This window comes from Eleginops maclovinus, chromosome 5, assembly GCF_036324505.1.
Source record: "Eleginops maclovinus isolate JMC-PN-2008 ecotype Puerto Natales chromosome 5, JC_Emac_rtc_rv5, whole genome shotgun sequence".
Classification (NCBI taxonomy): domain Eukaryota; kingdom Metazoa; phylum Chordata; class Actinopteri; order Perciformes; family Eleginopidae; genus Eleginops; species Eleginops maclovinus.
The window spans coordinates 17,604,920-17,630,585 of NC_086353.1; the positions used below are offsets into that span (position 1 = coordinate 17,604,920).

General features: G+C 39.2%; 3 protein-coding genes across 8 annotated transcripts; 1 reads left to right on the forward strand and 2 right to left on the reverse strand.

Annotated features, from left to right (window-relative positions):
• Positions 1 to 156: 156 nt before the first annotated feature.
• LOC134865255 (hepatitis A virus cellular receptor 1-like) lies at positions 157 to 7,920 on the reverse strand. Of its 3 annotated transcripts, none has more exons than XM_063884739.1 (6): positions 6,508 to 7,920; positions 5,246 to 5,584; positions 4,093 to 4,260; positions 2,951 to 3,046; positions 2,472 to 2,491; positions 157 to 2,328 (listed from the first exon to the last, which is right to left on the reverse strand). In XM_063884739.1, the coding sequence occupies exons 1-6, from the start codon at positions 6,542 to 6,544 to the stop codon at positions 2,326 to 2,328; spliced, it is 663 nt and encodes a 220-aa protein (XP_063740809.1). In that variant the 5' UTR covers positions 6,545 to 7,920; the 3' UTR covers positions 157 to 2,325. The 3 variants fall into 3 exon arrangements, with proteins under 3 accessions (XP_063740809.1, XP_063740807.1, XP_063740808.1); XM_063884737.1 differs by having other exon boundaries at positions 157 to 2,377; XM_063884738.1 differs by lacking the exon at positions 2,951 to 3,046 and having other exon boundaries at positions 157 to 2,377.
• A 240-nt stretch (positions 7,921 to 8,160) lies between these two features.
• On the reverse strand, positions 8,161 to 11,991 carry dnajb1b (DnaJ heat shock protein family (Hsp40) member B1b). Its single transcript, XM_063884733.1, has 3 exons — positions 11,677 to 11,991; positions 8,949 to 9,571; positions 8,161 to 8,847 (listed from the first exon to the last, which is right to left on the reverse strand). The coding sequence occupies exons 1-3, from the start codon at positions 11,894 to 11,896 to the stop codon at positions 8,614 to 8,616; spliced, it is 1,077 nt and encodes a 358-aa protein (XP_063740803.1). The 5' UTR covers positions 11,897 to 11,991; the 3' UTR covers positions 8,161 to 8,613.
• A 1,977-nt stretch (positions 11,992 to 13,968) lies between these two features.
• On the forward strand, positions 13,969 to 25,122 carry tecrb (trans-2,3-enoyl-CoA reductase b). Of its 4 annotated transcripts, none has more exons than XM_063884121.1 (12): positions 13,969 to 14,079; positions 17,581 to 17,631; positions 20,802 to 20,853; positions 20,989 to 21,033; positions 21,711 to 21,814; positions 22,094 to 22,209; positions 22,989 to 23,094; positions 23,236 to 23,308; positions 23,388 to 23,431; positions 23,653 to 23,731; positions 24,177 to 24,265; positions 24,483 to 25,122. In XM_063884121.1, the coding sequence occupies exons 1-12, from the start codon at positions 13,984 to 13,986 to the stop codon at positions 24,654 to 24,656; spliced, it is 1,029 nt and encodes a 342-aa protein (XP_063740191.1). In that variant the 5' UTR covers positions 13,969 to 13,983; the 3' UTR covers positions 24,657 to 25,122. The 4 variants fall into 4 exon arrangements, with proteins under 4 accessions (XP_063740191.1, XP_063740192.1, XP_063740189.1 ...); XM_063884122.1 differs by having other exon boundaries at positions 13,989 to 14,079; positions 23,653 to 23,710; XM_063884119.1 differs by lacking the exon at positions 13,969 to 14,079 and having other exon boundaries at positions 16,878 to 17,631.
• Positions 25,123 to 25,666: the final 544 nt, after the last annotated feature.

Sequence of the window (25,666 nt, forward strand, 5' to 3'; positions counted from 1 at the left end):
AAAGATTTAAAATAAAATACATAGCTACTGTTCATCCCTGAAACATTTAATTATAGAGTTGTATCAAATGATAAAATAAAAGGACTCACTCATAATAATAAATAATTGCCATGGTTTTATACTTTCACAGTGATTATCAAGAAAAGTAGACAAGAATTTTGACATTGACAGTTGGCGTTTAATATGAAGGTAATCAGAAGCTAGCTTAGGTAAGCATAAACATGTTGGGATAGCTAACATTGCTCTGTCTGAAGGCAACTTATTTTGTATACCTTTGCTTTGTAAAGATTTAACAACATACATGTAATTAATAATGCACTGAAGGCGCTGTTAGGTGCAATTTCGTACCTTTGGACAGAGGGTTAACTTTTTCTCCCTGTTTCCTGTCTTTATGCTAAGCTTACAAGCTTTAGGCTATTGCCTTGGTTACAGTATACCAGCTCCCTGCCAGAAAATATCAAACTATTGCTTCAAACTTTAAATAAAGCATTTTAGTGTTAACGTCAGAGGGCATCTAAAAGTGATTAATAATTTGATGCTGTCTAAATTGCATGTAGCCAAAACATTTATAGAGTATGCATGGATAAGTGTGATTCCAGTTGCAAAAAACAACAGGTGGCAGATGTGGAGACATTATAGAGGAGAGTGACCTTACACACTGTTAATGAGTCATTGCGGTTCAATCACCTTTAACAAGTGTGTAGCTGTAAGACTTGTGTCTGATGGTTATTCCGTCTGTGGGCGAAGGTTTTGAAAAAAACTTTATCTACACAATGGAAATTACAACAGCATGTTTACATGTTCAACAACAGGAACAGTTTGCACAACATAAAAATACAATGTAAAACAAAATGAAAAAAATTAAAACATAAACCAAATTAAATAAAACATGTTACAAATTAAATGTACTTCACCTGAACACAGATAGGGTTTGGTTTCTGTTCCGTATGTATAAAAGTATAAAACTGATGACACATTTTATTGACAGGGATAACATCATCAAAACAACCAACATAAAAGAAAGAAATCCAGATTGGGTTTATGATCTAGCTTTCAGTGTACAGTAAAACATAGGTCACACCAAAAAGTCTGTGGAGGTACTGTCCCAAAAAGAATGAGTTGATATTTCATATGTGTGGTTGCATACAGGATGTGCAATATTTTCAGACATCGTTATTTGGAACCAAACATTTCCTGGCTAATTACCATCCTGAAGGATGAACATCCAGAGGTATTAAAACAACAGGTTACAAATGGGTCAACAGACCATCTCCCACCCTCTGAAACTTACACGTATTACTATTCAGAAGACTTGTGCGAAGGGAGGAAGTAGTGTGAAGACTACATGAAACTCATTGTCTCAATTTAAACCTGAAAAAAGTTCAGGTAAACATAAAGTCTGGTGCATCTGACGAAAACTAAATATCTTCATCAACAATTATTATTAATTTTGATCTGTCTAAATTACCAAAATAAACTTCATGCAATTAATAATCTTAATTACACTGAAGAAACAAAAATAACATTGAGGCATACAACACCATAACAAAAATACACAAAGAGATCACAAAGAAGAAATTAAATGGGGGACAACAAGCTTTTTTTAGTGTTTTAAATGTTATGTTCAAGACCAGGTATTTAAGGTTTCTGAAGGAATAATGAGCTGTTGAGGGGGGTTGTGATAGGTAAGGGCAAAGGTGACATGTTGAGTCATTGCTTGCGTGTACTGTAGCACCCTCTGCAGGTCTTAACCAAACACTATGTTGAATTGTATAAAGCACAGGATCCCCTAAATCTTCCAGAAAGTTACTACTAAGATGTAGTAAGTCCAGCAGTGCTTTCTATGCAATTTGCATTATTTCGTTAAGCCTGGGTGTGTCTTCATGGCAAAAAGTCCTCAAGGAACTAACACTGAAGTTGATTCAAGTGCCTTTCCAGATGTCTGTATTTCTGTCTGAGATATTTGTGTGGCCATGAAGCAAGATGCACAACTAAAACTTTACATACATTTAGCTGAGATCAAACTTAATGTCAAGTTCGAAGATAGTCATGATAGTCATGCAAGTGGAGGGAGGAAGCTAAGAGGGCCACAACGCCAAATCCCCGTGGCCTGATTGACAGGAAATTATCCCCCACAAGAACATAATGATTGCATGATATTTGATGTTGTATACACAAAGGCGGTTGAGTTTCGCTGTCAGCTCAAAGGAATAAATCCTGCTCAGTCCAGAGTTTTTGGATCCAGTGACTGATAGACAGCAGCATACTGCGAGGGATCGGGAATACTGGACTCTGGATCAGATCCTGCATCTAAAGTCTGCAGCCTCACTGCAGCATGAGTAGAAGCACCATCTGTATTTTCCTCACAGTAATCAGACTATAAGTAAATATGATTCAGTCATTAGAAAAGCCGTGAGAGGTGAAAAATGTAATCAAAATTAAAAGTTTTAAGTTAAAAGATGGTGACTTACCTCACTCTTATTTAGACCATCTGAAACACACAAGCAGCAAGATTCATAGGGGACACCTAAATTCAGGAATACTTCATGTTTTTTCTTTGGCCTAGGGAAGTTCAATCAATATCTTGAATGTGAGCTACTCAATTCCGGAAAAGAGAGAAGTATGTTTAAAATGTTTTCACCATCCTTGAAGTGTGCAGCTGCTCTGAATGGGAACATTTTGTAGACCAAAATAATGTTTGTTTTCCTTAAGTTACCTTTTTTATTTTAATATGTTTTCAGTCCGAAAAAAATATATTCTCCTTGGTGACCTCAGGGTCATCCATAATATCTTTCAGAATTAATTTACGAAGCAGAGCCAATTATGAATTTTAAAAATGGGCGAAATTACCTTTAAAAACATGTGTGAATGCTGTGTTTTGGTTTCAGATAACATTGTAGAGTGTAAGCAGTGTGTGTGAGCATGCATGTCTCTGAGCATGTCTCCTCACCCTCATTATTCCGGCAGTGTCCGTAGAATATAAGAGGTATAATGGCACAAACCAGAAGAGCCAGGCTCACCGAAACAATGATGACCACTGTGGCGTCTGCAAACAGACAGTCATTTGTGCTACTGACAATCCAGCTGATTCAATAACAGGATGACAACTTAGTCTTTGATATTCAGAACAATGAGATTACATTCCAGCAGACAAATGTTCTGAACAAGAAATCTAATTATCATACTAAGTTATTTTTTTAATGTTTAGCATTCAGTTGTTGGTTAAGAACATTAACCAACAGCCACCCCTTTTTTCCCTTGGTAAAACATCAGTTTGTCTTCCTTAGAAAAATGTTTAGCCACTTATTACTGAAAATACACTCTTTCGGCCTCCTATGGTAAAGGAAACCATGCTCATTTTTCAAATGCACATCACAGGATCAACACATGCACATTCCACACATTTGTGTATGTTTTTATCTCTTGATAGGAGCATGTTACAACAATATATGCCTTTTTTATCATTTCTAATACATAAGATAAAATGTACCTTTATTAAGCCCTGTGGGGAAATTCAAGAGTTAAAGCAGCAACATGCATGGTAATGCCTAAAAAAAAGTAGTTTGCCACCTCCTGACAGTAAAAGGAGATATATATTTGTTACGATTACTAATGAGATTTCTGTTAGGCTATTATCAAATTGTAGTTTAAATGCTGTGCAAACAGTATCTTTCAGTATGACGGTAATCGATTTCAATTTATTTGGTTCCAGAGGTTTTGTTTTTTTTTCAGAGTGTCTGATGTGTTTTGTTTTTTCATTTAAAACAGTTAAATAAACTAGATACAAATTCTACTCCACACAAGATGTCTGCTACTTCATGGAAGTAGTGATGTGCTTGGAAGTTGTTAAGTTTGCACATCACACTTGTTGCATTTTGGAACTTGAATAGGTCACAGACACACACTATATATACATATAGAAACACATTTAAGGTGAGAAACAAACCAACTTCAGCGTGTGAAGTTAAACAAAGCAATACACACTTTGGAGTGAAAGATGACTTAAGTTGTTATATAAACTGACCAATAAGGTATAATGCTGTTTTGAAGCTTACTATAGGAGAACAGCTGCAAACAGAGACTGTTAAATACCTTTCAGTTTGGTGGCTGTTGGCTGGTTTGTAGTGGGCAGCGTTGATGCTGCTGCTGATGCTGACGCTGCAGTGCTGGATGCAGAGCTGCCTTTGGGCAGAGCTTGTGCTTCAGTCTGCAGAGGGGTGGTGGTGGTGGAAGGAGGGGGCCCGAGAGGAAGAGGGGAGGCTGTGGGAGAACAGAAGGAGAATGACTGGCAAGAAATATTGTGAACTCGTGATATATGATGCATCACAACTAGGGTTGCAACGTTCTGAGAATTTCACAGCATAATAATCCATTTCACAGCATCACAATATTATTATAATTATTTTTATTTGTATTGCTATTATTATCATTATCATCAGATGCAAAGAGAACATAATTGCATGTAACCACAAAGCATGTTACTTTACATGTTAGCAGCACTAGCACATTAAATAAACTAAGAAATGAAGAATGACTAGAGGATGAGCTTTCAAAATAAAGTCTAATGAATATTAACATTTAACATACTATAAGGGCTGCTGTGTGTACCTTGTACCTCACGCACACACATGAACACACAAACACACATGTACACTCATATCAGTTTAAAAATTTAAAAATCGTATGAGAAAACGTACATGGTATTATAGTCTTCAAGTTTCACCTTACTGTACATATCATAATTAATTTCCACTAAAAACAAGACCCATCTGTCAGTAACATTTATACTTAAAGTGTTGGTTGGTTTTATTCAGCGAACAGAATCAGTCATTTTTATAGGTTGTGGTTCAAGATGACCGTGTCATATTATATTAAGACAGCTTACACTGTGGCCTTTGTTTCATACAAAATAACCACTCCTGACTCCATGTATTCACCCATAAAATAAACATCAACGATTCTGAGGTTGACCTCCTGGTGCAAAATGCTATAGGTTTCCTCCACTCTACAGCCTCTGTATTTATTGAATGCAACTTCAGTTTCAGGTTTCAAAAGATTTTGTCACAGAGTAAGTTGGATCTAAGGTAACATGGAAACATTTGGCTTCAGGGTGGTAGTTTTTATTTGGCTTAGTGTGACAGTGCTAAATAGATTTGTATGATGAGGATGAATGTCACACTTTGTATAATGAAAAAGCATGAGTCTCTCAAGCCATTTTCTAACTTTTTTCTGTCCATAAACTTACCATCTACAACTCTGAGATTGACCTCCTGGTGCAACATTCTATACGTTTCCTCCAGTCTGCATTGATAGGTCCCTGTGTCCAACCTTTTCAGCCTCTTTATGGTCACGTTGAAGGCTCCATCCCCTCTGCTGACCTCGATGCTGTATCTTCCTTGTCGGGTGACGGCCGACCTCTTCCTCTCAGTTTGAATCAGGATGTTTTCTCTGGCGCAGTGTCCTTTGCAGAAGTACATGTTGTAGTGTTCAGAGCTGTTGTTGGTGGTACCAGAACAGAGGATGGAGACCTCTTCTCCAACATGGCCGCTCACCTCCAGCACTCCTGAAGCCTCAGCACACACAACTGCATTATCAAACAAAGAGCCTTTGTTACATAATGATGATATCTACACATCCACAGTTGGAGGACATTAAATAGCTTGACAGTGGAGCATATTAAGATAAATAAATACAATATTATGTCTGCTTGTTAATTTTACAGCCACACCTTTTTTGGTGGATTTGAATTGTGGCTTACCACCATTGTACTTTTAACTTTTACCTTGTATCTTACTTGACTATTTTCACATTATACCACTTAAACATATTCATTATAATCCTAAATTCAATATCATAAACAAATCCAGTTTACTTGCTTGTTAAAGTTCATTTGCAAGCAAATGTAAGTTATGATGGCAAGGTTTAAGTAGTGTTCAGACTAAATGATTTTTTTAAATAAAGACCATTTTAAACTTTATACCCAGTGGTGGAAGAAGTACTCGTAGTTTTTTACCACTAAACGTAGCAATACTGAATTGTATTGCTTTCTTAATCTTACTTAAGCAGTAAAAGTTTCAAAAGTTATGCGTTATGTTATGTGTAAGGATTGTGATTTTTGAAGTGCTAGTGTGTTTGTCAAAGCTGGTAAATAAAGAGCAAATTGTAAGTGCTTTTTATAAAGCTGCTGCAAAGTTTAACCTTAAATTATATTTCAAAGTTTATTTATAAATTGATAATTTGTTAAAGCTAAAAATCTAAAAATTAGCTAGTGACTAAAGCTGTCCAATAAACGTAGTGAAGTTAAAAAGTATTGGTTTCTAAAATGTAGTGCTTAGAATTATGAAGTAGCGTCATAAAATACTGACAAAACTCAAAATTGTACTTAAGTAGAACTTGAGTAAATCCACCAGTGCATGAGAAGCTGATCAATAAATGCATACCGCATTCAAACCTGAACAAATAAAAGATTCTGATGATGTAAAAAATATGTTATTAAATTAAACTCACCCACGAAGCAAAAAGTGAAGAGATGAAGAATCCTCATTATTGTGAAAGGTTAAAAACGTAGAGAACGATAGGTTTTTTTTCCGGCTGACAGAGAAAATACTCAGCGGTCCGCTTCAAATTATTAGTGATCTGATTCAGTGCCATAAAAAATGATTGTTTTAGGGATCCAGATCAGCTACAAGGCTGTGATTGTGCAGCTGTCGTTCTCATTTGACCATGCCTCTGATTTTTTTAAAACAGGGATTATACAGTTTACTGTTGTTCTCCAGCCCCCATCCCTTTGCAGGACCAGCCCATGACAGTGATACAGTATGAACTATTTTCAATCTTTATGTTTATTGTTCGGGTTCTGGAAGCATGGCCCTGCTGCCTCAGTGCGCATGAAGCTGCAGGGCATCAAAGTCATAAAACTGTCTGTTGACTGTGTCACGGGTATCAGAGCCCGGGGGCCACTTTGCCATCAGGCTACAGCAGGTTTAACTGTAATACAGTGTGCACATTTCAACTCTAGCATCTTGTAAACTATTTTTATATCTATATATTTGTTATATTCATATTTTATATTATTTCATTCTAAAATGGGGCAACTGTCACTAAAACCAATTTCCCCCGGGATAAATAAAGTATTTCTGACTTGAGATTTAAGTGGCCACAGAAACCTTTCGCTCCACTTATGTGTTTTTTTCAGGGTTAGCTTGACCACACGATCAACAATCCGACTCAGTGGTTTCTCCTAAGGGACTGTACAAAAATTATTTGTCGGAGAAGGGCTGAATTTTGTGGTTTTGTTTTATGACAAATTAATACCGTTCCTATGTTTTTCTTTAAAATAATGAATTGACTTAGCACAAAGTTAGCTGTGACAGGGTTATATTTTCTGGCTGACATTGCAATACTGACCTGTACTATTTAAAGTATCCAATAAGAAAAGATGCATTTTTGTTTGTTGTTGTTTACTCTAGATGTCTGACCTTAACATGCAGAATAACACAAGAAGTTTGTTTGCACATCCTGAGTTGAATGCAATCGCTTGACATTTAGAAAATTACGAATATATTTTCTTTCTGGCTTATATCATAACAGTTTGTAAGTGCTTATATCTATCCATTCAATACGAATGCAATCAGCCGATTCTTTTAGCTTAGCATAAAGATCAGTAGTGTAAAGTAACTAAGTAGATTTACTCAAGTACAGTACTTAAGTACAGTTTTGAGGGTCTTGTACTTTACTTAAATTATTTGCTACTTATGACATCTACCCCACTAAAATACAGAGGTAAATGAGGCGTGTACTTTTACTCCAATATATTTATTTAGTACCTTTAGTTACCCCTGCAGTATACAGTCATTAAAACTAGCTGCACATTTACCAGCTTTGATATGCATTGCAAGAAAGTGAAAACAAATTATGTTTTCAGACCTCCATCGTGGAGCTCTGGTGTCAGCAGTGACTGCAGGGGGAAGTGACACATGTTACTGAGGAACCATATGGCCTCTCTGATTACAGCTCCAACTCTTTACCTTTATTGTTCTTTTATAAGGATTCTGGGAAATTCAGTCAATCAACACATTGTTTTTAAATGTAGAGTTGTTGCTTTTTACCGCGTGAGCCGCGTGTTATGCTAATAAATATGACACATTCTTTACATCAAGAGAAGGTTTCTCAGGCCAGAAAATGTTTTATTTTCTCCATCAACTTTACATGGGTTGACTTTATAAAAACAATTACATCTTTATGTTGCAATTTCGTACAACATGTTGCTCAGGGAGAACCTTTGTTACCAACAAAACAATTCCAACAGAAATGTCTACATATACTGTACATGTTATAATTTTTTTTTTCAACAAAATATAATCTTATTCAGTTAACCAAACAGCAAACAATATTGGACATATTTACATTATAACCTGTGAAATGCTGCAGTCATTTATGATTAGCATTTTCCTAAGATGGTTTTCTATACTATGGTTGACAGCCTTCACAAATGTGTCTCACAAGACTGTCCTTATTTTTGTGAAGTGATTTTTAAAGCACCATGAATGACTGACAAAATAGTTGGCAGCATAGTGTGATAATCCTAAAGTCCCAGATCTCCGATGGTGTGGCTTAGGATCGCGGGAGGACCTGAGCGATGGTGTCCCGGGCGCTCTGGCTGAGCCTGTCTGGGAACTTGACCTCATACTCCACTAACAGGTCGCCTCGACGATCCGGGCGTTTGGGATAAGGCAGACCCTCGCCGCTCACTCGTCTCTTCATCCCTGGCTGTACAATATCTGTTGTTGACACCGTCACCGTTCTGTTGTCCAGGGTGGGTGCGTTGACTGTGCAGCCACACAAGGCCTGATGGGAATAAAGGGAGAAAAACAACATGAAATAAGGGAACTTCATGATCTTTGTATTCAACCACTTAAACAAGGTGTCCATGTTATATGTAAACTTACATCTCTTAGGGAAATCTTTGCTGTATACACGATGTCCGAGCCGTCACGTTTGAATACCGGATGGGCCTTGTCCTTTACCACGAAAACCACGTCCGCTGGAATGTTTGTGGGGGTCTGGTCCCCCTCTTTGGGAAATGTGATTTTAGTGCCCTGTTTCCACCCCTTCTTTATCTCAACCTCCAGGATTTTATCCTCTGTCCTTACTGTTCGCCCGTCTGGGTTCAGCCTTTTACGGGAGATCTTCATTTTCTTTGTGCAACCCGACAAAACATCCTCCAAAGCGACCCAGAGATTGTGAACCACAGGGGGGTCCTGAGGCTTCTTTACAATGCTACTGTGAGGTCCCACTCCTCCCATGCCAGAGCTGAAGGAGCGAGGGAACCCGCCCATCCCACCGCTCATCCCTCCGCCCCCCATTGCAAAGCGGGCGAAAGGGTCTTCAGTGTCCATGTCCTCATCCGGGCCTCCATTGCGAGCACCAAAGAACTGATCAAAGGGGTTACGTCCACCGAAGAACTCTGCAAAAATTGCATGGGGGTCGCCCTGGAAGGTGTAGCTGAAGTTGCCAGGCCCACCGCAGCTGCCACCACCACCACCACCTGGTGCACCTCCGCCTTTCAGACCTGAGTGAGAGAAACCAAAAAGAAATGTATTACCAAGACAACTTCATTCACTTTAATGTTGTTATAAATAATGTATTTCAAGAGTCATTATGGCATCATTCATGTTATAGGTTAAAGTATTTGGATTACATCAAGGTCACAAGGAGGAACTTTCCCCCATATTTTTCTTGTTAGTTATAGCTTTTCATTTTTCTTTTTCAGTTTTCATTGTGCAAACAAGCTACAAAGTAAAGGGCAAAACCAGAGGCAAAGCATTTTGATAAATGAATTGCAGAGACTATGAAGTCATGAAAACAGCAAAACATTTACTATTTGAACTGGCAACACAGGCAGAGTATTTTACTGTGAGGTGCACTATCAACACATCTAAAAAATGTCCGTGCATAGGAATTGCCAAACTATGTCAGAACAAGTGGATATGTAGAGCCTTGTAAACGTCGGATAAAACCCTGAAAATGTTGCTTTCTTGTGTACAGACACTACCATAAAAAATGTGGCACAAACCTATAAAGTTCTACAGAGGCTGTCGTTGTTTTCAAGCTTTGTGCAGAAGTATTACCGCTCAAGATCCTTATATGGAAATATCTTTGAATGTATTGAGGAGTTGAGTGTTGCCTTGATCTGATACATACTTTGAATTACACTTATTTTTAGTGTTGCCATTAAATGAGAAGCTAACTTTGATGTAAACAAACATTGTTATTCTACTTCGCTTAAGAATGCTTGATTCTGATTGGCTGGGAGGAGGGCATTAACTGAATTGTTGGTTGTACTTGCTGCTGACTGAGCACAGCGTCATCAAATAGTAGATCAATACGCCGCTTGTATTTTTTTCTACCACAGAAATTTCAAACATGAGGTCCATTGTAGAAATAAACCTTGTTTAAAAAAGTTTCTAAAATGTGTCTGAAATCTATCGGAGGGTCAGTCGATACATAATTTCGCAAGCGAGACACAATGCAGCAACTACGGTATTAAAGTAGGGACCAGGTGCAGCCTTGTGTGGTTGCTATAGAAACTAATTAGCTACAGCTGAGCTCACGTTATTCACCATAGTTCTAAACACTGCAGCGTTTTAAAAATGGACGAATTCGACGAGGACGACGGAATGACAAAAGCAAAAGACGAGGCTATCAAGGTTTTCACCGAGTGGAAGAGCCACCAAAAGGATAGACTGACAGTGACAACTGACCCGGACACCTGCAGCACCGAAAAACTAGTTTTTATTCTACAGTTCAAAGCGCAGCAGTCAAGCCATACAGTGTGGCAACAGAGCCTCACTGAACCGTCATTTCTCAAGGTTACATTTATATGCGGACAGTGAGTTTACCACCAGCAACAGGGGGTTCAAATCCATCGTTAAAACCCATCGAAAGAAAGGCCAAGACAAGGCGAAACACCATCCTCACGTCACTGAGGCTGACCTGAAATTGCTGCGTGAATCCACAGCTTAATACACATAAATGAATCGCCTGAAGAATATTAATTATCTTGTATAGCCTATAGGCTATTTATTAATTTGAGTTTGAGTGTATCTAACTAAAATAGTCCAAATATAATGGCTAAATAAGTTTGTTATACATTTATTGCAAATAAAAATGATTCGGAACACGGAATGGATGTTTGATCGATCGTAATTAAACGGGACTACTTTTTGAGGGAGATGAACTCAAACAGAGTATACATTTAATAAGCATACAATACGAATAAGAAAAAGCATAATTATTAAAATATTTGAATTGTTTTATTATGGACATCATAAATATCGTCCTAAATATACTAGCTACTGGTATTGGTAAAAGTATTTCAGTACGTGTGTGTCACTGCCCCACCTCTCGATTCTATAAAGCCCCCCTGACAGCACCGTTCATACATCCAAATACAAGAGCACGCTGCTACGCTACGCCCCGCCCCCTCCTGCCGTCAACAGTACGCTGCTGAACTCATGTTCACACATCTTCAGTTACACTTTTTTAAATTGGTCTTGTAGAAACATGTCGTGAGGGTTTTCCTCTGTGCCTCAAAAACAATGTAGGCCTATAATCTGTTTGGTCCCATGGTTATCCCCACTCTCACAGGCTAATGATTACTATGTCAAATCTTACCTTCTTCACCAAAACGATCATAAATGTCCTTTTTCTTCGGGTCGCTCAAAACGTCGTAAGCTTCAGCGATTTCTTTGAATTTGTCCTCGGCCCCCGGCGACTTGTTTTTGTCTGGATGAAAGCGCAAAGCCTGCTTACGATAAGCTTTCTTTATGTCGTCCTCCGACGCTCCCTTTTTAATTCCCAAAATGTCGTAGTAGTCTTTACCCATTTTGACCATCCAGTGGCCTGTTTAGTCAACGTTACAGCTGTTTGTTTATGATCTCTAGTAGCCCGTCCTCAGTCAGTGCTCTGTTGCTTCTTAGACCACAGGGTCCCGGGTATGTTCTTTATAAACATCATGGAAACTTCTAGAGTTTTCCATAAACAGCCCGAGCCTTCTCCACACTGACAGTGTTTTCCCTGACACACCCACCGCGACGTCACGACGTGCGGCCTTCATGGGCTATCGGAAATATTTCGCACACTAACATACCATGCCTTATCAGTCTCACTAAACTGGGTAAGATAAATTAGAAAGATACTGAGGTATTCGAACTCTGTATCTGCCGAAACGATATTCAAAAATATGTAATAACTCCCCGTGTCAAACAGACAAGTGCTAACAAAAGCACATTACCACAGTAAGGCTCTCCTACTGGTTAAAATACAACAGTTGTTTTAAATAGAAAGATTGTTTTGCACAATTTGGGTGATTTTTCTTGTGTAGTATATTTAATAACTTCACTATAATACAATGTAGTGATACCCAAAATCCCTCACATGAATGATCTCCTGTTGGTAAAACTAGGATACACGTTAAGAACAACTTTCCTTTGTATGATTTCAATTTCCCACCCCAAGCTAATGTAGTGACAAGCAAACCTGTTTAAATCTTTAACAATATGTTGTTTGTTATAAATTGATCATTCATCTCTAGTATACAATCCTAATCTAAGAAGTAATTAGCAACTACATCTACTTATTGTCAAAGTACAGTTCTTCTCACTGAATGTTACAATGGTAAAGTATAAATGCTTGAATATAAATTTTCTGTAAAAATGACTGGCATGGCAAATCATATCACAAAATATGTCCCAAGCAGGGATATCATGAACAATGTTATACTTGTTATGTAAGCCTTAAAAACATTCCCCTCACTGAACCCCTTCCGTACCAAAATGAAACTTTGACTACATTGCTGGCAGCAGCGCTTGATATGCCAGGGTGTGGCCCAGATTCAAGACTACTAAAAGGGCATGTTAGCATGTAGGGCATGACATTTTAGTACTTTCGGGGTTCTAAATCCCCTTTCTGAATATGAATCTTTCTACTAAAGATGTTTTCTAAATGCTTGCTTGATCTGGTATAAAACAAGCAAGAAGCATAAGGAGAAGATAACTGCCATCTTTGATCAAAGTAGTCTTGGAACAATAGACTGAGATAACTCTGTTTATTGTGCTCTTAGGCCTACAGCCTCGAAGCAGTTCGACACTTGTATTGCATGACCTGATTTTAGGATGTTCATCAGTAAACTTAATGCAGAGTTGGAGAAAGTTTTTTTAAAGATAGTGACAACAGCATTTGTAACAGATACTTGTCTGAGTCAAGTGAGGCAAAACCTGTTTTTCAGGAATGATAGCGGCGTTGTCAGTTTGAATTTTAAAAAATCACTGCAGGGTTCACAGATAACTGTAATGCTGTTACATGTGTTTTTTCACAGTGATGTGTGCTCGTTTTGTTTTCAGTGTGTCCAAGAAAATCATGTTATTTTAAAATGTACTTACTTATTAGTGTTGCCTTGAGTTTGAGATTATTAAATGAAAACATACTGGGAAAAATGACAAACTTTATTAATTTAGGACAATTAAATACACACAGAAAACACAATGTACACGTAAATGCCTTTGTACAATAGAAAGCAAATACAGATTTGACATAATGCAAAATAAATAATGGTTTATAGCCTGGAAAATAGATCTTGAAGTCACCACAGGATTTGATTGATTACCCTTAGGGGAACTGAACTTGTTACTTATCACAAGAGTCAAATTAAACAAACGACGGCATGCTTTTTACAGCTTAAGATAGGTGGTTCAAACAATCTGCTCCACCTGTCCACACACGGACAGAGCTGTTTCTCAAAGGGAAATAAATCCTAAACTCCATGGATAAATCCAATTATGTTAGCAGAGCCGCGACCTTTTGGTTTGCTCAGATCTCATTGGTTTACGTTGCTGATAGTCTACGCGATGACGTAATTGCGTTGATGCTGCTGGTTTTGATTGGCTGCGACACAGACGAAGTTCCCGCCTACTATGGTCAGGCATGTTGCACGTTACTTCGTTTAGTGGAGGACGTCTCTGTCACTCATCTGGGATATTGAGGAAGGAGGTGCTAGCTGCCAAGATGAAGCACTACGAGGTAAGAAGTGATTTTAAAACTCAAAACCTCTAAATGTGGCCATAATTAAATGTATCAGATCGATCTGAACTATGGCTGTGATATCTGTGGAGGTAAACTCCGCCATAGCAGTAAATTTAGAGTGTTAAACATGTGCAGCGAGGATCACACAATGCTGCAACACCGCCTGTCATGAGCTGGTTGCTAGGACCGGGGATTTGTGGCCTTTCGTGCTCGGAAATTACCGTTTATATCGGCTCATATCTTACTTGAAAGTCAAGATGCACCCACAGTGATATTGAATCTTGGTTGTGTTGCATATTTGCTAGGTTTTTATATATATACGGGATGTCTTTGTTTGCTCAACAGAGAGACTTCTGTTTAGGATAAAACTCTGCATCATCGCCATCTCTGGCTGGAATGGCGAATGGCGCTTCTTATCTTGTTATTACCCAATAATAAACTGTGAAGTGCGCAAACTTAAACTTGAAATTAACTTCAAGGCTTCGATGTAATATGTTGTTTCACGTTGCATAAGCTGAACTTACTTTGAAAGACAAAATACAGAAACAACGTGTGTCTCTCAGAAACACCCACACTTTTAAACAGGCCTGTTCCTCTACTTTATCATTAATGTAAACATGTTGCTGTAGATAAACAGTGAACAATTGCAATCACTAAAAGATTTCATAAATGGCTGGAAAAGGAGTTTCATGAGCATCAAACCCATCAGACAGGATCTGCAGTAGTCTGACAGAAACTGACCCAACCAGTGGCTGCTCCTGTTCCCCTCCTTCCTGTTGAGACAGTATCACTGTAAGGGGGGAAACATTACAATCATGAAGGGTTTGATTTTCACAACAACATTTACCATTAAATGGTTGCACGTGTTATTATCTATTACCAGACAAATTATTTGACCATATATGTAAAAATTGTCCACTCCTAAAACCTGTAATGTATTTGCTTGACTCACCTTTTTATGGCCATGGCGGTTAAAACTGCATGATAAGTCAGTGAATGGGCATTATTGCAACATAAGCTACAACAGGTATTTCCTTCAAAACTGTGTGTGTGTGTGTGTGTGTGTGTGTGTGTGTGTGTGTGTGTGTGTGTGTGTGTGTGTGTGTGATACCCAGGCCTATAAAGGGCCAGTATTGTAACTACAACACCCAGTATGTCACTCAGGTGAGTGCTAAGAGCATTATCTCCAACAGGCATGCTTACTGAAGTCATAAAAATGTGGTCCCTGCTAGTTGTGAACTATTACTGACACTATAACCAGTGCACATGTTCAGACAGGTGCTCTTTGAGTTTAATAGTTCCCTCTCCCTCTAAACATGCACTCTTTGACAAACTAAAAGTCTTGTCTTGTCTTTTTTTAACTTCACAATATCTTGGGACACGGTGGGATTTTCTTTTCTCTTGAGTCATAAAATAGATTGACATGAGTCACCAGATAGCTCCCAAGCTACGAGGCTGCATGACTTCCAAAATGATCTCTCTTTCTTACATGGATATCAGTATCTGCTAGTGTGTTTTGAAAAAAAAAACACATTTTGGAGCACATTACATTTTCAAGATAGTTTGCAAATCTGTTAAAAGACGAAGGCCTTATCTTTCTGGATTTGAAAAGTGTCCTCTTACCTTGGGATATCAGGCAAACCAGCAAAGAACAGCAACAATCCCCTGTAGTAATTAAAGTTTATTTCTCCCTGCTTCACCCTCACCCAAAGAGCATTAGGACAGACTCACTACCAGTAGCTTTATATAGATGAGATGGGGGAGGTTCAGTGGCACTGGGTATGCCTGGCACCGGGAAGACTGAGATGGGGGGTCTTTCTCAGAAGTCCTAACTGCAGTGTCATGTTTCCTGCTTGATTTAAAAAGACATGAATGTTTACCTAATAAAACGGGCAGCTTGTGTGTAAGCAGGGCCACAAATCGATTACAAATAACACTGATTCCAGTTCTAGAATAGCCAGTGTGGAAATAAATAAGTACATGCCAATCTTAAACAAGTAAAGAAATGTTTTGCCATGATACCAGCCCAAAAACCAAATCATCAGATAGCTATGTTAAAGAATATATGTATATATATATATATATATATATATATATATACATATATATATACACACACACACACACACACACACACATTTGTTTGTTTGATTAAAGGGAGGGAGGCAAAGGTGAACTTTTATGTAACGTAAAAGCTTTCATAGATAAATGTCTGGACTGATCTCCCATGCTGCCCCTTGTGGCTATCTCTTACATTTCTTATGGTAACTAAATTCTAACTGTTGGTCATAAGAGACTGGAAGGGTGGGGTGGGGGTGGGGTGGGCTTCTCCAAAGGGAATGCCCCAACTAAGCCCTGAGTGTCTCGAGTATTAGCACCCGTTGGTGGTAGGAAAAGGTGACTCCCTGTGTGAGTGACTGAGAGATCTGGCTACTCAGTTTAGTTTGAATGTACAAAACACTCGGTTCAAAGGCTTTATTGTCATGTGCACGGTAGCTACAATGGAGATATGGCAATGAAAAGCTTAAATCCCTTGCCTCAATGCAAAATAGTGAAAGAAATAACAGAATGAAATAAAATCGTGCAAGAGAATGACCTTTTTAATGACCTTTAGAGTGGTGCATTTAGGTGTCTGATCCAAAGTTGGTGATTTGCATCGTGGCTGTAGATGGACAGATGGACAGGACTGAGAAGGGTCTTAAACCATTAGCCCATGACATCATCACATATGCGTAGACGGGTGGGGGGTCCTTGGGGACAGGGTTGGTCATGCAGCGTTAGCAGTAGACGTTTATATTTAGCTGGGGAGAGGAAGAGTGGGGACACACTGGTAAAGGGGTGTTGCTGTTTGTCATAATACCTCTCCTCGATCTTCCCACTTAACCAGGGGTTGAGAGATGTCACGGGTCGTCAGGTGACCTTTTTTTAAGGGAAGAGTTATATTTCAAAACTGAGTCACTGGAAACATAGCCATGTCTCTAGAAGTTTCCTTCTTGACACACAGATGATCTACAGCGGATAGTTTGCCAGGGGGATACTGGGCATTCCTGTGTATGCAACTGTGCACACTACATGTGGCATATGTCCACGCTCCAGGGGTCGGCTGGCAGTTAAATAAAGCAACACAGCAGAAGTGAAGGAATGAGCGTGGGGCAAAGAGGGAGGGAGCGCGAGAGAATGGCAGAGAGGAGGTAGGGGGTGGAGAAGCAGGGTAGAGACAGATTTATTTCCACAGCTGAGTGCTGCTGCTCTCTATGGTCTGGCGTGGGGAGACAGTTGAGAGGTGAAGAGTGACAAGAGAACTGCCAGGAAGAGTGAGGAAGAAAGGAATAGAGCAAGTGCAGGAGGAGTACCGTGGACATGGATGCCCTAGCACTAGAGGCTACCAGCACTAAAAAGCCGGTTAACGGTGTGCCGTCACCTTCCTCAGTGCCGGCTCCAACCCCAGCCAAACGCAAGCCTGCTAAAAAAACTAAAAAAGCTGTTGTTTTCTTTGAGGTGGAGATACTGGATGGCAAAACCAAGGACAAGCTCTGCTTCCTGGACAAGGTGAGAACATTTTTATGTGTTTATTTTCATTTGGATTTCTGTTCTAACATCTGCTCTGCAAAAAGTATTTTAAAAGTTGTGTGTAGCTGTTTTTGTGTGCTTCCTAATGCAATAGGTGCAGTGTTTCTGCTCCTATATAACTGTAAAATGCTTCGGTGTATGTGAGTCAGGCGCTTTCTAGAACATTGTTGAGCTGCTTTAGACCTCGCTGTCACTCAGTGTGTGTGTGTAAATGAGACTGGAGCCCCCAAAGCAACACTGCTGTCTGTGTGTGCTTATCTGTGCAAACACACACATCAAATCAGTAAACAACTGTACAGCTGTGCAAACTAACACAACAGCCCCTTTTAACTTCTGAGATGTCAGAAATTATACCAATAAAACTAACTTCTCTACACCAACTGATAAATGATAAAAGGACTTTTGGTGTGCCTCTATTTTTTTCTTCGATATGGCCTTGAGTTGATAGTTGGTCAGAATAGGTCTTCTGTCTACATTGTTAGACAGAAGCTAAAAGCACAAAACAACTTAATTTGAAAACCGCTTATAAAAAGGAAGATAATTGTATGAAAATAGACACAAAGAACTAAGAGAAAAATAGACAATCTGTTTTTTCGAAATGCTTTTAGCATGAGCAGATTTATATTTTGGGCAAAGAATCAATCCCTTTGAATACAAGGGCAGAAAAGTGCAACACACTGGAAAAAGCAAGTTGGTCTGCACATATTGAATTGTTAACTCCAAAAAGTGTGTTTCTTGAAGCAGTTTGCGTAGAAGACCTTCATAAGGGAGTACATAAGTGAATTTGTTGAGACTGGAGGCTCTCGGCTTTCATTGAGGCTGTACCATGTTCTTGTGAAGTGTAAATGTCATCCGTCAAATGTCATTAAAGATTTTACACAACACATTTAGACTGATGGACTAACTGGATTTGAGAGTATCAGTGTTGTAGGATGTTTTAGCTCATTGTTTTAGCGGGTATATTAACAGTACCTCGCACATGGCCTGTAAGTCAGTGCTGCTGCATTAGGAGAGTTTAGTGTACTGTTGGTGTGCGACTTAGTCAAGTTTGCAGTGGTGTTAGTCTGTTAGCCGGGCCAGACTCCACCTATCAAAAGCTGCTCTTCAAGACCACCAAGTATAAAGGGCTATCCTTCTTGGATTATACCCTGTTGTCGGCTTAGCAGAGTTCCCATGGTGATATCATGCACAATATTAACACCTTTTGGAGGGAAAGTCTGACAGATATAGATCTGCGTCCGGGCAGAAAGCTCAGCGATGGGACTGGTTTCCTGAAGTTGGCTCACACAGAGTTGGAAATAAAATCCTGTATCATGTCTGGGTCAGAGTTTATAGTAATACTGAATGAAGCCTGTTGAAAGAGAGGGAGGTGGTGGGGGCCAAGGGTCATAGAGAGGTGGTTGCTCAGTGATGTCATCATGCTGAAAATGGCCTGGGGTCCTCTGGATGCTGTGAACAGAAGCCACATTTATTTCAGCAGCATACCAAATAGTTTCAGACCGGTCACACTTGGTCTCAAGGAAAAAACCTATTGGTGTTCAATGTTCAGAGGTCCTTAAATACCATAAAAACTAAACTTTTTTGGCATTTCACCTGAACATAAGAGCTAAATTAATCTAGTACCACCACACTGTCTATACTGGACATGCTTGCCTTGGTAGTCTGATGAGGTCTTGGCCATACGTTGATAGTACAGTCGGTGCTTTCTGACAAACATTAACATGTGATTGATCCGTGTCCTTGTGGTTTAACTCTTTGAAGGCCTGATGGTAATTTGAAATTGTAGTTTTAATGAACATGTCATTTTATATTTTCTTGTGTTGGTCTTCACACCTTTGCTAGGTCAATGTGACGGGCTGAATGGGGGGTTTACATTTCACAGAAGCGTCTTAGCACAGGGAGGGCACGGCCAGCAGGGTCATATAGGCTTACTGCTAAAATGTTTAGAGAAACCTGTCACCAACTTCATAAATGTCAGAGGCCAGACAGAAATTGGATGTGGATGCCTGAGATGTTATTAGGATGTAATGTGCATTGCTGAGTTTGTTTTCATACCAATAAAAAATGTCTTAAAAGTTTAATAACTCTGTGTATTGAAACGAATATAGGACAAACTCTCGGCCACAACAAAATAATGAGAAAAGGGTTAATATGCACCTATCTCAAGCATGTTTGTGACTGTGTTGGTTTGTTTTACTACCCGCAAATTAATGGATATCCGTTATGGCATTAAAAATTGGCATTTACAAATAAGAACAGTAATGCTTAAGAAGCCAATCCTGATTTAGAGAGGACATTTCATACGGGTTAGGAAAGTCAAACATGCTTTAGAGTAAATGCAAGCATAATTGGTGAAACAGCACAGTAATAAAGCTAATTATAAACAAACGATAAAAGCATTCAGACAGGCAGTCATATTTATAATTCATATTTAGTCTTTACTAACGTGTGGCGTTTGTTTTGCTCCTCTATGCTGATAAATTAAAGTTGTGGATGTCATCTTGGGCTTCGTTAAGACATTTTTCATAATTGTATGACATTTTATAGACCCATAACTAAATATAATCTAAAACATATAATAATAAACATCTGTTAAAGCCTTACTGTATACGTATTGTTGGCTGTAAACAAAAGCAGCTCAGCGCTCAGTATTATGGCAGATCCCAGGGCTCAGAGGTACAACATTTTAATTAAACCAGTAGGATCGAGTGATACTATCTCTTTTACAACAAGGATCTTCATTCGTCCATAAGAGGAGTCTCTGGCAGCAGTTTGTAGTGTGAAAGCTCCTCAGATAACACAGATTTGCCATTTGATCACATGTTGGGAATGTGGTGATGTCCTCAGACCATCCTGTAACAACTGTGTGTCCGGATCTGCCTCTGTGAGCCCTTCATGTTTCTGTTTTGAAGTCATTGGGTTTATATCTGGGCTAGATGGGCAATTTCTGGCAGCCTGGCACAAGGTCGTGTACTTTGGCTGTGTGCATGAGCTCTCTGAAACCCTAATACCAGCTGTTAAATGAACCACATCCACGGGGTATGGGAGCTAAATTTACCCCCTTCATGAATGGAAAACAGGGTTATTATCCGTTCCTTTTGTGTGTGTGTACGTGTCCCTCTACTAATTTACTGTGGTGTTATTTGCAGGTCGAGCCAAATGCCACCATCGGAGAGATCAAGTCTATGTTCCACAAGAGCCGTGAGTGCCATCTCTGCAGGCCACTAAAGCATCATAAATCTGATTTATCTTCAAGCTATTCCTCACGCTGCAGACACAAATATTACATTTATGTCCTGTCCTAAGATGTTTGTGACATATTGTTGTCTGTTTCAGATCCTCAGTGGTACCCAGCCCGACAGTCCATTCGCCTCGACGCCAGTAAGTCAGCCGAAGTGTGGTTTCCTTTTTTTTAAATTACATTTTTGGTTGATTTAAGGGGTAATGCCATCAGAATCAGAAATCCCTTGTTAGTCATACAGCAAAGAAGTGTACATTTGCTACAGCAAAAGTGGCATAGACACAAAAGTGGCATTGCAGGTAAAAAAGATGGCATGCAATAATACAGAATTAGCTAACACATTAGTATTTAGAAGAAATAAACATCCTGCCTGTGCTGCAGCACCTTCTTACCCACTGTCTGGAACCAGAGACCGGTCCGCTCTGATTGGTTAGCTTGCCGGCTCTGTTGTGATTGGCAAAATAAAAGAGGCAGTGTTACGTAGTGATGTCACTATGGAAACAAAGTAGTGTATTGGAGGATTTAATTTACATGCACAAAAACTCATTCTGCAGGAAAGGGAAAACCCCAAAGAGCATAATAGGGCCCCTTGAAGGCCGGCTGAGCTGAGTACTTATTAACCATGTCTTTAATGAGTTCCAAATAAACTGAATGGGGTTTATTTATAACATGTTCTATAATTCTATAAAAGTTCCTGGGATGGAGTTTTATTCTAGTACAACTAGACGGAAAGTACTTTTTCTGTTAGTCCTATTCTCTCTGTAATCAACTCCTACTTCTCTGTACATCTCCTTAAGTAAACCTGTCTGTGTTTCAGAGGGGAAGTCTCTGAAGGATGAGGACGTCCTGCAGCATCTCCCTGTGGGAACCACGGCAACCTTCTACTTCAGAGACCTGGGAGCCCAGATCAGCTGGGTCACAGTGAGTAGCACCACGTTGAACACGTTGTGCTGTCACAAAAAAAACAATCCTGACAAGCTCACATACATCAGACTGGGATCAGGCAGAGCTATATTGAGAATTCCCTCTGGGTAAAAAGGGCGTGTGTGTGTTGTAGTTAAATTGGCTCTGCCAGGAGAGGGACAGAGCTATATTTATCTTTCTCACACAGCAACAAAACAGAATATCAATATTATGACATTAAGGCTACACTTTAACGAAGACTCAAAAGGTTCTGACTCCTGTCCCTCTTTCCTTCAGGTGTTTCTCACCGAGTACACCGGCCCTCTGGTCCTCTATCTGATGTTCTACTTCAGAGTTCCCTTGATCTACGCTTCCAAATATGACTTTTCCACCAGTAAACACTGGGTCGTACAGTAAGTGTCTTCATCATATCTTCACACACTTTATAATTAAGTAGCGTGTAGCAAGCATGTCCTCGTAAGTTCCACCAAAGATAAATTCACTCTCACTTCAAAACCACATTCTCCGTCACTAATAAACAAGCATTTATTTGACACCCAGACTCCAACACATGCAAGCTGATTTCACTGAGTGCACCTGTCCACCAGTATAACATGAGTCACCGTAGAAACAGCATTTGACTAGTTAACATGTGTAGTTTTATCCGCAGCACTTTTGAAAATAGTTTTCAAAGTCATATGTATTGTTCAAAAGTTATTTAGACACTTGTGTTGTTAGCCTGAAAGAAGAAAGGATGAGGCAAGCTTCTGCAATAGAAACTATGATAATTTCAACCTTTTTCTTTTTTTAAATACTCAAACAAATACATTTGCTTCAAAGTGTTTATAATTTTACTTCAACAAAGAAACGAAAATTTCAAGTAGCATAATGTAAAATGACTTGATACAAATGTGGCAACTAAATCGCGGCAGTTTTGGTTTAAATTCAATAAATAGTTGGATAAAAATGGCCAGACACCCCCAAATTCTAATCTTTAGCTAAGCTGAGCCAACCAGCTGCTGGCTATTGCCTTACTTTATGTTACATTTGCAGCCACAAGAGTGTTTTTATGTTACTATAGAATTCCTAAAACTATTCCTTTTTTAAGCTGTGCTCTTTCAATATCGACACCAGCAGCATCCTCTTTTTGATAACTACCGTAGAGCTAAAGCAAGTGTTTGACCTTTTGCAGTCTCGCCTGTATGTGTCACTCCTTCCACTTCCTGAAGAGGCTTCTGGAGACGCTGTTTGTGCATCGCTTCTCTCATGGTACAATGCCGCTACGCAACATCTTCAAGGTGAGATGCATTCTACTACCATCCCATCCTGCTGTACATTAATATTAACACACAAGGAGTAAAATATGAATAATGAGCAGAGTGAGAAGTGCATTTCTACCACCACTACATAGTCTGAACATGGCAATAATACTGTTTCAGAACTGCACGTACTACTGGGGCTTTGCAGCATGGATGGCCTACTACATCAACCACCCACTGTACACACCACCCAGTGAGTATAAATACACCGTACTTAACTCCCACATATTCCAATGTGTTATTATAACTCTTTTTCACCATTATTGTTGCAGTATATGGGGAGCAACAAATCAGACTGGCCCTCATCTTATTCTTGGTAAGGATTGACACTTATCAACCATCGTTTGATTTGACAAAAAATGAAGACCATTATGTGTTATTTACTTCCTTCAAATTGAATTTTTTCTCTTTTTTTTGGGGCATTTTAAACTATTTTCTTTCCAACATTATTTTGGCGACAGAAAATGAATAAATGTGTTTCTCTCTTTTGCTCCTGGCTCTCTATTAAATTCCTTTTGTGTATTTTTTCTTTCTCAGTTCTGTCAGATCGGCAACTTCTCCATCCACATCGCTCTGCGGAACCTCCGTCCACCAGGTACAAACAACTGTAACACCTGTACGTCACGCACTCTCACACTCACACATACATACACATGCCTGCACTCAAATATTGTTCAAATGAAGGTTGGTGACATCATGTTTTCTATAGGTAAGCCTCAACGTTTAAAGCCAGGGAGAACTTGGCTAACTTTCTAGTTCTACACTCTGAGAGGGTAGACATCTGCCAAGGGCCTCTTTCCAGAATCAGAAAGTAGTTCTCAGGTCTTCGATGCGTTCATGAGCTTTTAATAATTTTAATATAATGGGTTCTGGCTTCACCTTTTGCCCAAGTTTTACGAAAATCAGGCCAGCAACTCCCCTGTAATCCCTTTTGACAAAAGAATAAGCCAAGAACATGACCCTCATGGCGGAGCTAAACATGCCATGGTAAAGTATGCTAGTAACATGAAATAAAAAGTCCTATTAGGTTGACATTTCCTTTTTTTGCTACCTTCATCCAGGCTCTAAGACCAGGAAGATTCCCTATCCAACCAAGAACCCCTTCACCTGGATCTTCGTGCTGGTCTCCTGCCCCAACTACACTTATGAGGTAAAATGATCTTTTCTTGTGATTACTGATACGTTTTTTCTGCATAAAACTATTATTTCTTGCTTGAAAATGGAAATAAGTCCATTGGATTACATTGTCCCTCCTTTAGCTATTTGTATTGGACTCCCATTAAAGGAACACTGAGGTAAATGCACTGCTGCCCTCTTGTGGTTTGGGTCTGTGTGTAACACCCCTCCTCTTCCTACTCCCTCTGCAGCTGGGCTCCTGGCTGGGCTTCACACTGATGACCCAGTGCCTTCCGGTGGCTTTCTTCACCTTGGTGGGTTTCATCCAGATGACGGTGTGGGCCAAAGGGAAGCACCGCAGCTACCTGAAGGAATTCCGCGACTACCCTCCTCTCCGCTCACCCATCCTGCCCTTCATCCTGTAGAGCTCAACCACTCTGCTCTCCGCTAACTGAGAGGGTGCTCTCCATTTTACACTGGAGATTAGTAGACTGACTGGCTTAAATAATATGTCCCCTTTTCTTTTCCCCTCTTTTGCTTCCTTTCTGTAATATTGAGTGAAAATGTAAAACACACATTTTTTTTTTTTCCATTTCCCCAAAACCCATTCTGTTTGGTTAATTGACTTATGTGCGTTTGAGCTCCTAGAGCAGTTCTTGACCTTCAAACGAGCCAGTGTATACTGAATGACATACTGTCGACAAATAATGTAAAGATGTCTTTCCACTCTGTCCTCTAATTCTGTTGTTTTGAGGCTGAATCTGCACCTGGTGAGATTCAGTCAAATTTCAATGGCTTAGTTTTTATATCCATTCATCTGCATTTGAAATCATAACAGCATGTCATTTTGTTGATGTTTGAAGTAATTTATTAAAAAAAATGGAAAACTAATTGTTGTCTTGCTCTGTTTTGTGATTCAGTTGTTGCTTTCTGTATTTGTATCAGTGCGGTTATCCTTGAGCTGTTTACAAGAATGCACCCCTGACCCTTAACCATCTTTATCTACTCTAACCCAGACTGAATGAAGAATCCCATAATAATAAATCAAAGGTTACACCCCCTAACACTATAGATATAGGCAGTGTTGAAAAGTAACTAAATACATTTACATTGTACTGCTACTTTGTACTTTTTATTTCACTACATTTATTTCATACCTATAGTTACTTTTGCCGATTTTGTTTAAAGATATAAAATCATTTTAGTTACACCTGGAGTAAAATTCAAAAGCTACCCTGCAGTATAAAAGAAAATTGAAACTAGCTGCACCTTTACCAGCCTTGATAACACTTGTATGCATCAATAATTGAAGTCAATACCAATGATGTATATCATTCTGAAATGGTCCAATCTGCATACTTAGTCATTTTACTTTTGGTACTTTAACAAATATTTTGATGCCAATACTTTTGAACTTTTACTTTTGACTGCAGGA